Source organism: Centrocercus urophasianus, unplaced genomic scaffold (assembly GCF_019232065.1).
Source record: "Centrocercus urophasianus isolate 14NV4802_14NV808 unplaced genomic scaffold, USGS_Curo_1.0 seq_12, whole genome shotgun sequence".
Taxonomy (NCBI): domain Eukaryota; kingdom Metazoa; phylum Chordata; class Aves; order Galliformes; family Phasianidae; genus Centrocercus; species Centrocercus urophasianus.
Window position 1 is genome coordinate 33,978,968 of NW_024884364.1, and position 12,974 is coordinate 33,991,941.

General features: G+C 41.4%; 1 protein-coding gene across 1 annotated transcript; it reads right to left on the minus strand.

The window, feature by feature from the left end:
* Positions 1-1,314: 1,314 nt before the first annotated feature.
* On the minus strand, positions 1,315-10,960 carry ICOSLG (inducible T cell costimulator ligand). Its single transcript, XM_042810673.1, has 6 exons — positions 10,856-10,960; positions 8,831-8,871; positions 6,663-7,025; positions 5,810-6,094; positions 4,590-4,769; positions 1,315-1,974 (listed from the first exon to the last, which is right to left on the minus strand). The coding sequence occupies exons 1-6, from the start codon at positions 10,867-10,869 to the stop codon at positions 1,964-1,966; spliced, it is 894 nt and encodes a 297-aa protein (XP_042666607.1). The 5' UTR covers positions 10,870-10,960; the 3' UTR covers positions 1,315-1,963.
* Between the last annotated feature and the right edge of the window lie 2,014 nt (positions 10,961-12,974).

Genomic DNA, 12,974 nt, shown 5'->3' on the forward strand with positions numbered 1-12,974 from the left:
GGCTCAGAAGATTTCAAACACTTAGATTAATGGACAAGAGATGAGCGACAAAAAGTGGATGCTTAAGATTAATGACATGCTGTAAGTCTACTTAATCTGAAACATATTGTGAGCTAAATGTCCTGCCTGGTAGGGTATGTTATGGTTGTGAATAGGAATGAAAGATATGGCAAAAATGGAATTAATAAATAAAAGAACAGCTTTCTTTTTTTTTTTTTTTAGCAATAAAAGAACAGACATTAAAAGTTAACAAATATACAATGCTTTTCTAACATGAATAGACAAGATGTCTTTAAAACATTATCGTACACAGTTACTTGCAGACAGGAGACATGAACAATTATTTAGTTATAGCTTGGACCTTTTTAAAAAATTTTTCTATCCTACTCAAACCGGGGAGTGAGCTCAGATTGCATCAAGTGAGAGCTGTACTTTTCCTTCCCTTGAGTGTCACAAAGGCTGAGCCCATGAGACTCCTACCTAATACAGACAGTGCAGTTAGCCAACTCTGAGCCCACATAGGGGTATTGTTTCAACAGAAGGTGTCACCAAATGGGTTTTGCACAAAGAGAGAAAAAGGTAATTTTTTTTTTTCTTCATTAGGATTTGAAAGCTGATCTTGATTTAAAACAAACAAACAGAAACTTCCTAACCTGTGGTTGACGCTGGACAGCCTTCTCTATATGGAGCTAGGACAAACCAGGCTGTGACTGCAGAAATAGTAGAATTTTAGTCTAGCAACTGCTGCGGGAGTTTTTCCTGGACTCAGTATTAAAATCATTACCACCACCCACCCCAACAGAGGAGGACTAATATTGATTTATTCTCCTCCAAAATTTTAGGCTATCAGTCACACTTACTGTTTGCTCTCTTCATCTATTTGCTCCAGCTCAGTCGGAGCTGAACAAGTAAGGCACGGGCAATGGCATGTGGAAGAAAATGCTGTTCTTCACTTTTCTTCCCTTTCTTTCCTTTAGCCATCAATATGACAAGAACATTCATGGTTAACATATTGATTGCTTTGCACTCCTTTTTCTTTGGTGAAAGGATGAGACAAGAAGCATTAAAAAAAAAAAAAAAAAAAAAAAAATCAGTTCGAAACTCTCCCTGGGTGCTGCTGGCCTTAAATAAAGACAAGCTGAATTGAACAGAGCCTGAATATGGATTTCTCGTTTCATCCAGGCAGAGATATGTTGAGGTAACCCTATATCAGAGCACTGTTTTTAATCTGTTTTCCACAGTAAGCACCAGCTTCTGTAGCAAGTTGAAGTCTTCTTTTTGGTAGAATATTCAGTAAAGAATACAATTTTAATATCAAGTGCCTTTAAAGGAGATTTATTTTTGTTTACACATTCAGTGCTTAACCCAGCCACGGCAAAACCTATTTTATTGGGATCAGGTGAATATAGTCTAGCTCATTCTGTACGTAACAACATGTAGCTGGTGAAACCAACGACAGAATGTACTGTAGATAGAGAAAGGTGGAAAAAGTTACAAATCTCCCTTCGTAGAAAGTCCTTCAGTTTTCTTTTCTTCCTCATTTTTAGCTGCCTTTTCACATTCACTGTCAGCGTAAGGAGAAGGAAACAGAATTTCCCATGCTCCTGAAACATGGCTACTTGTACTCAAAACAAATTCCTCAGTGGTGATGGCGAGAGACTCTAGAACAGAGTAGCTAAGTGCGAGGCTCACTGCTCTTCCCCAGCATAAGAGCTCAAAACACTGGCAGCTATCACTGAAAACCAACTGAAGAAGTTAGCAGGTGTTGAGACACAGCTCCTGGTCAGAACAGGAATCCAATGGATTTTGGTTTTTCTTCTGTTGAAGAAGCTTTTTGCCATCAATCTTGGCACACTCTGCAGAAACCTGTCGCTTGTATTACAAGCAATGTTGCTGCTGGGACAAGGGGTGATGCTCCTCTTGATGCACCTCCAGCTGCCTAAGTTGTTGGCAGACATTCCTATTAGATAGGTGCTGTAAAAACAAAATTACTGATTTTTAGAAGAAAAAAAAAAAGATAAATAAACAACAACAACAAAAGCCCACATAAATAATCATCTCCTAGTGTTATTTTTCCTTTATAATTGGTGGAATGAGCTGAAAAGAAAGAAAGGGATGTCAGTGGCATTTTTGGTTTCTTTTAAGATAATCTCAGATAAAGAGATCATAGAATATCCCTAGTTGGTAGGAACCCAGAAGAATCATCAAGTCCTACTCTTGGTTCCACCCAGGACCATCCAAAAATCAGATGCACTATATGTAGCCTATATGTAGTCAAAAGAAACTAGCTTCCTAAGGCAGCTCTACAGGCAGTGGAGGGATCTCTCTGGACAGCAGTCAGAACAGCAGTTTTGGATCCAGGTCTGAATTTCTCCTGAGTGAAACATCTTGCCCCACCAACTACAATGCACAGCTGGAGAGACTAAATCCTATGGAGATGAAGTTAGGCTTCTTTGCATCTTCCTCCCATTTCCAAAATCTTTTTCTTTCTAATAGCAGCTAGTCTCAGTAGATGATTCTTGTTCTTGCAGTATTCAGGATTCCACCTCCCAAAGCAATCTGATCTTCATAGTCAAATCACCAGTAGCAGAAACATACCAGCGTTGAAAAGCAGAATGCCATGGCAGAGCTTCCTGGTGGGTGCAACCTCTGTAGTGCCTTACTCCCTATCACACAGTGTGCTTGAAAATCTCTGGTGACAGTTGAATTGTGATGGAATTTCTCCAAGAGACAACCTTCTTGCCCCAATGATGCACCAGGTACTTCTAGGATATTTATCATGTTTTCTTTGTTGTTTAAAGAAAAAAAAAGAAAAAAAAAGGCCAACAGCATGCTGGTGCTGATGGAGACTTGGTAGCCTGTTGCAGTGCTCAACTATTTCCCTTAGGGAAGCTGTTTTCCTAACATGCATTTTAAATCTTCTTTGTTTAAATTCATTGTGCCTGAAAGCATGTTGACCGTGGGGTTAGGACAATAAATAAATTGTCCTCTGTAAAGACTCTCCAAAGAAGATTGTTATTTTGTCTGTATGTTATTGTTTAGAGGGGAAACGGCAATGACAACCGATTTTTTTCATCAATGATCATTTCTCTGGTTTTGGTCTAAGTTGTCTCCAAATTGGGATGATCAAAAGGCTTAGCACCCTCTCCCTTCAATGTCTTCCACAGCTTTGTTGGCAGAAAATTGCCCTTGGAGGTGTGACAGATTCTGATAGTAAGAAAATATAAAAGCTGCTGTCCCACCTCCTCTTCCACAAACAGTACAGAGTTATGCCAAGGAAAATACAGTGTTTACAAAGTGTCTTCATTTTGTTTTTATTAAACAAATTTTGCTATAGCAGCTTTCAATATAAAATAAATATTTACTTTTATTTATGTCAGGGTTTTTCTAGGTACGGGTAAGCCCAGAAACCTAATTGTGTAGGGCCTGGTATAAGTCAGAGGAGGAAAGGTTGATGTTTAACAAACTGCTAGGATTTATGCTAATGCAACACATAGGAATGAAGAAGAAATTGTTTCTTATCTGAAGAGATATAAGTAATCCTTCTTTCTACATGACCCTCTGTGGGAAACAGTGCAGTGTCTGTTGATATTTAGCAAACACAGCTTTTGTGAATCAGATTGTGACCGCATGATGGGCCTGCAAAACAACTGACCATTGATCCAGTTTGCACGACTACAACATTAGTTCTTGACATTTTTCTTTTTAAGGGTTATTTTGCTTCTGCTGGATACTATCAATTGGTGCTTTCACTGCATCTGCTAATGCAGACTATGCTTTCTATTGTTTCAAATATTACAAGCTTTGGTAGAACCACAGCATTTTGTGTCTGTTCTGAAAAGACTGTTAACGGTCATTTGTTTCACCAAAAATTACCAAATTAATAGGCAAATATTTCATGCCCTTTGTGCACTCACTAGTTGGCTGTGCTGAGCTTGTTTTTCCAAATGTCTTGGATTTTTCAATTTTTTTTTTTTTAACCCCTGCTATATATAGTGAATTGTAAAACACGCTGTCATCTTGATTATGAAAATGTTGGAAGTCTGAACCCTGTTTTTCCTTGGAAATGAGTGCTTAGTATTTATTTGTTTGTTTGTTTTAATTGGCTGTGTGCAGGCTCAAGTTCATAGACATAAAGTAAATTACCTGTCTGTGTAGCTAAGCAAAAGACTTTCAAGGATATGATGCCTAGCAAAGCAGGGAACAACCCTTTTATCATGGGTATTGATATAATCAGTGGTCCTTGTTATCTGGGTGTGAGGAATCAGCATTTAAAACAATTTGTCAAGTTTTGCCACAGTATCTGTACAGCAGTTACAAAGTTGAGGGGGAGGGTGGTAAATGCTCTCTGGACAGCAAAACGGGCTGCATACTCTATTTCCTTACAGTCTAGGTCATTGTTTCAGGAAGGATAGATTTTTGGGCTTGAACTCCACTGCTCCATGTTTTGGAAAAGAGTTGCACAGCTCAACTTTTTGAAGGAAGAACGTGGCCTCTACCAGCTTCTGCAGGAGCTGGGCAAGAGCTTTTCCCCACTTGACCCAGGTCTTCCCTGGAGATTTAGTCGCACAAATAAAGGGCCTCATTACCTGTGTATGACACTAGTTGAGAGGATCTCCGTCTCCGCAGCCAGCAGATTAACACAGTCAGAAAAGCCATCAGAATAACAACTGACACAACTGCAGCTGCTTGAGCACCTTGTCCGCTTTTTGCTGGGTCTTTATGACTTCCTGTGCTGGAATCATTGATTTGTCTAGATTTGTCTGTGTCTAGAATAAAATAGAAAGAGGATGCAATAAGCTGTAAATTTGCTCATTCATATCAGGCAACAATGTGACTATGTCTTACACACACACACACACAAAAATCCTGAGGGACTAATTATTTGTGTTATTCTTCTCACTGTGGTTGTGAAGGTATTCCTTTTGAGCAAGGCCCATCTCTATCTTAGACAACTTGTTAATATAATCATACAGTGCCACTTCATCCCCCCATTGTCATCATATTGCACGCTTTCATTTTCATTCTTCCTTCCTGCCAATCTCAGGATACGGCATGCTAGAGCTGGGAAAGAAGGTGGTGGGAGCCAGAACTAAGAACTGCAAGGAGATTGAACAGCCAAATCAGGAGAAGTTCTACCACTGCAAATAGTTTATCTCCATAGCATAGCTACTCAGGGACTGTGACATTCACTACTGGCCTTGTGGCTGTAACCTTTTTAGAGCTTTTGTTTTTTAATAGTTTTCAAATTTTGTGAAAAATAGTGCCTAAATACTTGTGTTCCTCCTATTGGTTGCTAACATCAGCTGTAAATAGCCTATTGCACTTGTGATATTAGAAGTGTTGTTCTATTGGGATAATGGTAACTGTTAGCTACAGGCCTCCTTTAAGCAGTGCATTGAGTTGAGTTTTGGAGACTGAAAGCAGAACTTCAAAACTAGACAAAGCACAAAGCAAATATGAGTGCTACAAAGCCATCAGACAGAGAGTTCAGGTATTGCAGATCAACTGCATGGTAACATTTGAATAGTAATCTAATGCAAGGAACCCAAAGGTAGAGTCTAGTGACTGCCTTGAAAAATAGAGCTACTCAGTACTATCGTCAGGACATACTCAATGGGGTGCTAGGTTTATTTTTGAAGAATAAATTCTATAGCTAAGAAGATAGGGAAAAACTGAGCTTTCTTAGTGTTTTTTTTGGAACTACTGAATTTTTTTTATGCCCTTGTTAGTGCATCTTTACAGACAGAGCCATGCTGATTGATATATCAGCTATTTAGAAAACAGGAATTGTGACAGAAGAACTTACAGTTGGCTGATGTGTTTTCCTGCAGTATTTTATTTTCTATGAAGCACTCTATTTGCATATCAGAAGTTGCTTTAACCTTCAGTGTGCTCAAAACACTGTAAGTGCCGTTGGGATGTTGGGTGATATTAAAACCTGACTGAGACAGGCGTGTGTTGTCTGTTCTATTTATCCAATAAACATTTGGTTCAGGGTATCCATTGTCAGATCTGCAGATGAAAGTCACCTCTTCTCCAGTGTTGTAACTGTTTCTTATAGGCCCACTGAGTATTGGTTGGCTGTAACTAGCTGGAGAGAAAGGGAAAAGGAAATGGCTGTCACAACTTTGAGATGTATTGGAAATAAAGAATCTTGACACGAATTCTGGATCAGGAGCTCTGGGTTACATGAGACCCTCACAACTTGAAAGGAAAACATTTGTCGGGCTTGGTACATAAGCCAAAGTACTGTGAGAACTGCTGGGAGGGCAGAAAGCTAATGCCAATTTCAAAGGATGAAAGCAAGTTTCTAAACTACTGTGACCCAATTATCTGTTAGTGCATATTGATGACATATTCATCAATTTCAGAATAATGACTGTATGGTACATTAATGACAAGTTGAGAAGCAACAAGCGAACAACACTGGATAAATGGTTGTTACAACTGTAGATTCTCTATCTGTAACATTTAAAATAAGTAAATTTCATTCCTGCAAAGTATTGAAGTAGAAAATAGAATATCCCAAGGTGGAAGGGACCCACAAAAGATACGTTTCCAACATTAGTACGTGCTTAAAGACACTATGAAAATGGCACTAACTAAAACCACTAGAATTAGAATTTGGGCAAACGCATGCAAGCAGTAACAGTTCTTACCTGCTAGGCTTAGAACCACTTGCTCCTGGTGAATCACTCTGGTATATTCAATTGTCTGCATCACTACACATCGGTATGTATGTTCATCGCTCTGTCTGACATTAAATAGTAGCAGAGAAAAATTGCCATCTCCTAGTTTATCCCATAATAACTGAGTCCTGTTTTTAAACTGACTGCATTGCAGACTTTCATTGTCTTGACCAGAGATCAGTGCATGCACTACTGAACATGGCTCTGTATCTTCATCATCAGCTATTTGCCAGTATACTCGCAGACTGTCTAAGCTGAATTCTCTTCCTGGATAAATGCAACTCAGTGTAACGTTGTCCCCAGGTTTACTGACGATCTTCTCCAGCGCAGCAACTGCAAAAATAAAAAGAGGGAGAATAAGGGGAATTTGCATGAAAAAAAGTTTTTTTCTTTCTTTCTTTTTTTTTTTTTAACGTACATTCTACCACAATTGAACTCAAAAGGGAATGGCCTTGTATTGTACCAGGGTAGGCTCAGGTTGGATATTAGGAAATATTTCTTCTCTGAAAGATTGGTGATGCAGTGGCACAGGCTGCCCAGGGAGGTGGTGGAGTCACCATCCCTGGAGGTGTTCAAGAGCTGTGTGGATGTGGCACTGAGGGACGTGGGCAGTGGGCACAGTGGCAGCAGACAGATGAGAGGACTAGACAATCTTAGTGGTCTTTTCCAACATTAATGATTTAATGATTCACTGTCTCCAGTATTTGTATTCTAACAAGTGATGATGCTCACTTCAGTTGGTCCTTCTTGACCTGCTCCTCTTCAACAGTGGCTAATTCTATGTGTCTATTTGCCTATGTATTTTCCAAAGGGACCTTTTACAGTATAAAGCATTCTGCTTATTTATTCCTCCACGGTCAACTAGTCTAATTGTTCCCAGCCCCATGGCTGGAGGACAGTCAGACTAAACTGGCTGCAGACACATACTCAAATCCAAGTGCATCAATAGTCACTTTGTTTGAGTAAGAAAAATGCTGTAGGGAAATCATAAGGACTGGAAATACAGATAAGAGAGTGCTACTGCTATTTTTAGAACAAAATAAAAAAGGCAGGTGAAAAAAAAAAACCAACAAACAACCAGGTGTGTCTCAAAGCGGGCATATCTGTACTGTTAACGTTTTTTATTACCTGCAGGCGTCACCCTCTGAACAAATAAACTACCATGACCATATACAGCTAGTGACACATCCATTAGACACTTACAGCCCCTGAGAGCCACCTGAGATAGGGCAGTACCATATTTGGTTCTCAGTGCACTTTTCCAGGCCTCTAGTAGGATAGATGAAGCCTCTTCTTCTGGTAAGTGGTTTCAGAATGAGCTCACCCACTTCTGAAGGGTTGGGCATCTGGCTTAAAAACAGTGCGGGGAGGAAAGCTGTGTCTGCTTCCAGGCCCATGACCTTTCCTGGGCACAGGGAGAAGCAGCAGGGTTGAATAGCAGCAGGGATGTTTCTCAGACCTGGGGAAACTCCTTGAAGCAGTGGGAAAAGTGATGCTGCAAAAAGCATTGCCTGGAGGCACCTCCTTTACTGGTCTTCTATAGGATGGGTCAGCCAGCATTCACTGAGACAAACTGCTACAGTTTGTCCTGTTTTGGGGGACACGAAGTTTCCTTGATGATATTACATGCTTCCTAGTCGTTAAGGAAGAAGGGAGAGGCATCTCTAGAAATATTTAAATATCACCAGGTGACGTCCTTTAACCTTATCTTTATTCTGAAAGTGAAGTTTAGAAGTGTAGTAGATGATATGCTAATTCTGGGCACTCGACACAGTAATGGATAATTAAGGCATATTATGAGCACTGACTTGATGTAAGCACATGAGATTGGTTATCAACATCCACTTCTAAGGACTTCTATTGGTGCTTAGACATAAATAAGTGGGGATGTCTGTGAAGCAAACAGAGCAATTTGAGTAAAACTGCTAGTCTGTAGGAACTGCTAGTTCCTTGCTAGTCTGTATATGGAAACAGGCAGAAACTGATCTTCATTCCCTGATGTGTACCACAGGAACATCTCATTGAGGAATTCTCATGAGTTTGCTGAAAACATGCAGGTGTTTAAATTGTAATTCGCCTAATTGGCCAAGAACTTTGAAGAGGGCAAATTCATTTTAACTGAAGGGTTCTCAACTTACCAGCTTTCAGGATGTGAAGGAACAGTAACAGAAATCCGTAACTAAAAGAAAAAGAAAACAGAAATGTTACAAAATAGGTGTTAGTTTCTGGATTGTTTACACAAACGATAAGCATAATATTGATTGTTTCAGGAGTGTAGAAGTAGATAAATAAAGTAACAATGACAATTATGCAAATTCCCCTTAAAGTATTTGCATTTTTGACAGCTGCCAAACTTCTTGCAAACAACACAACCAGGGGTGGGTGGCTGAAGCCACAAATAGAAGCAAAATGCACTGATACTGGAATCCAGAGCAGAACAGCTGATGTTATGCCCATCTTATCTGCTGAAGGCAAACCACCCAGATGGACAGGAAGCCCCCCTATCCCTGGGCTGTACCCCGGTCGCTGGAAGGTGAGCAGCTGTGCAGGCTGAGTTTTGGGTCAGAGCCTTGCATCCTGTTGTTGGGAGTTATGACCCTGTAAGCAGCAGTGTGTTTTCTGCCCTCAATAAAACATGTAAACAGGAAACAGTGATAATGTGGAGTCATTCAAAGGTTTTGATGGAAAGCGCTTGGTGTGTGCTATTCCTTTGGAGAAGTAAACAATGAGGGACCTCCCCAGCAGAGTTGCACCTGATAGTTGATAAAAGAAAACCCAGTTTCACATACCTATAAAGCCTGAGTAATCTCATGCTCTCCTTATAAGGCTTTGAGAAAGGTGGAAGTGTAGCACTCAGTTTAGCAAATCTGCAGTCAGCCAGAAGTGCAAGTATCCCACGTGTGTATAACTAAAAACTGCACAGAGGCAGCTTCGCTTGCATTCCTGGCAGCAACTTTGGGTGTGTGTGGTTTCACACTATATTTTTGCTGTATTCACCCTCTGCAGAAGTATCTGTGTATCTTGTGCCAAGCTTGTAAATGTCTGCCTCAAAGCTCACCTGAATATATTTCTTAATCCTGGGTTGTATTTGTTTTGCTGTTCCCCACCCAAGTTAGAAATTCTGGATGTAGCAAGTCATTTGCATTAAATGGAAAACGACAATGGATCGCTTGTTGTGGGACTCCGCAGGGAGTTTCCCATAGGAGGCATTTGCAGATATCAATGAATTCTTAGTTAATCAGCCAGAGTCCACTTTGTAATACATACGAGTAAATCTCATTTGTTGTTTCAGTAGATTATGCCGCATATACTGTTGGACAGACCTACGGATGCTCATTCTCTGAGGACTTTGCAGCTGTGGCTGTGTGGGCTGTCTCAGCCCAAGTCTTCCCCTTAATGCCAAGCTTCTGCTGGAACGGGGAGGCGTTCTTGCCTGCAGAGAGCAGTGAAATCTCTCTTTGCACTGTGTGTATGTGCAGCTCATGTGTTCAACACACTAACCCCTTAGCATCACTCTTTTTAAAAAATTATTATTGTTTTAAGGATAGTGTAGGAGTAGTGTAGGAGTTTTCTCCTTTTTTCCCCACACCTTCTTCTTTTACTACTCTTTTTTAAATATCATGCGAAATGGGAGAAAGTTGTACTTCCTCTTTCAAGCATTCTTGCTCAGTGAGTTAACTCTTTCTACCAGCATCTCAGCTTTTTCATGAGCTACTTATTCAGTAGTCAAAAGACAGTGCTGTTCTGGTACAAAATAGCCCGATAAAAGCTGATCTCATGCTTGCAATAATGACTTTGGGCTTTTTTTCCATATGTATGCTTCACAGCTTTATCCCCTCTGTTGCAGCAAAATCTCTTTTCCTCTTGCTCTCGTTGATATACGGACTGTCTGTGACGCTTTGCTGCTCTCCCACTGTTCAGACAGCACCAATCCATGCCATCGAAGCCACTGGCCCCTCTCCCATTCATCGCTCCGTAAAAAACTCAATGCAGCTCGGGCACGCGATGGGCTGACAGCCCACACACCGCTCTCTCCATCGGGTTGCGGAGCGGCTCGGAGATAACCCGGCTTCCCAATCCCCCGAGCCCCTCAGTCACTCTCGCTTTGCTGAGGACCCCTGCGAGGTTCCCGCCCCCGGCCGCCCGCTCTCCCTCTTACTCACCCGCGCCGCCTCATCGCTGCAGCTGGCTGAGCCGCGCTATGCCTTGCCGGATAGCCCGGGTCAGGCCATTCCGCTTTCCCCTCCTCCGCCGGGGATTTCCGCCTGCCGCGGGGCTGGGACTGGCTGAGGCCAGCCCAAGGCTCGGGGCATTGCCCTCCCCGCCGCTTCGGGGCTGGAGTTGGAGGTGGGAAGGGAGCGGGGGGAGCCCCGTCCGGGTGGAGTTGGGACAGGTTGTGCAATCTTGCCAGCCGATGGAAAGCTGTCCTGGTTGCTGGGGCTCGGCTGCCAAATGACGTTTCAAAATGACTTTCAAGAGAGATTAGGTTTATTCTTGGAAGGGTTGGACTGATGATCTTAGAGGTCTAATTAGTAAATGACCGTAAGCAATATTTGAGGTGGCACATGATCATGCTTAGAAGGTGGAAGATCTAAGTTGGCTTTGAAAGCACTTTGATAAAGGTGTTGTAGCTGTAGATGTTTGAAAGCCACAGTTCCCATTCAACACATTTGGCATCTGGCTCCATCTCAGTGCCGGTGTTTGGTGTGTTTGCTGTGAGCCTCCTTCCAGCTGGGCCACCTCTGCACCCTCCTGTCACCCCTGTGACACATGGCACAAAGCTCTGTGCTGCAAATGCATGCTTCAGTGTTGGTCACAAAAAATGATCACTGCATTAATATTTGTTTGGTTTTGGTCTTCGAGTCGCCCTGGGAACGCCAAATATTTTGTCCATGAAGACAAAGAAACTCCAGTATTAGGCAAGACTGTAGACCTAGTGATTGGTAACTGTCCATGGCAGGGGATTGGACCTAGATGATCTTTAAGGTTCATTCAAAACCAAACCATTTCTTGATTCTGTGATTCTAAATGCTATTTCCATTGCTAGCCCTGGGCAAGGCAGAGAACTAAGCTTCAGATGTATGAGCTAACACTCCTTCACCCTATCTGAATGCTACTGATACACTGCATATCATTAACCTGGTTCTGGTAGAGTTGACTTAAACTTATGTTGTACTTAAAGATAGACAAGAATTACAGTTGGTACAGAACATGTTGTTAGCAGTCAATTTCTGTCTTGCAGTGAAACATGTCATAGAATCACAAAATGGTTTGGGTTAGAAGGGGTCCATTCTGTCCCAACCCCTGCTGTGAGCAGGGCTGCCCCCCACCAGGTCACGCTGCCCAGGGTCCCATCCAACGTGGCCTTGAGCACCTCCAGGAATGGGGCATCCATCACTGCTGATGGGTAATCATCACTACTGGTCATTCTTGTTCTTCCTCACTAACTATGTGGGGAAAAAAAACAACACAGAGTCAGAAAAGGGTTGGAAAGGAGAGCAGAGCTTACAATAGAAGGCTGATCACAGTTTCCTGAAAAGGTGTTGTGGGGATTCCTTGCTCTGATCGCAGGTAAAAAGCTTGTTTGCTTGCACATGAGATAACACATCAAAGATACTGTTGTAGAAATGGAGTGAGTTCACATGCTTTGGAGTGTGAAATGCTTTTTGGACAGTTTTTCTTTTTTGCTGTTTTAATACATTAAGAACTGCAAGAGAGCAGCCACAGCTGAAGACCAAACTCAAAGCTAAATGCAGAGGCCTTTGGGTAAGGAGCAGGAAAAGGAACGTTTGTTCCTGACCATCCAGCTGTAGATGTTGATTTTCAGGTCAACTTCTTCAGCATGCCATTTCTTACCTCTCACAGAACATGTTAGGAATGAGGAAATCCATTAGTGCTCAGCCTAGATGCCAGTGAGTAGCAGAATCTTGACTGAGATGCATGAAGCGACTCATCTCTTGTTCAAACTAAAATATTAGGGTACATAGGTTCTACCAATACTAAGTTCAAGCCTCAGTCTTCCTAAAAGGTAGTAAGATTAGATTCATTTGTACAAATAAAATCTCTGTTTCTGATCATTACGGAAGAGAGCTAATGAAATTCTAATTGTTGATGATAATGCTTAAGAGCCATCTTTGCAATAGCTAAACAGGTGAAACATTTTCAAACACAAATATGTTTATATAAGAAGTCAAGATTTAAATTTACTCTATGAACACAGGTATAAAGGTAAAAATTGAGATATTTGCTCTTCAAATAAAAAAATGCGTGTATTAATTTCAC

What these genes read in the sequence shown, in the direction of transcription:
- ICOSLG (XM_042810673.1), bottom strand. An exon ending in CCTTCACATCCTGAAAGCTG is followed by an intron (nt 7,026 to 8,830) that starts GTAAGTTGAGAA and finishes TTATTTTTGCAG; the next exon opens with TTGCTGCGCTGGAGAAGATC. An exon ending in GGAAAACACATCAGCCAACT is followed by an intron (nt 4,770 to 5,809) that starts GTAAGTTCTTCT and finishes ATTTTATTCTAG; the next exon opens with ACACAGACAAATCTAGACAA.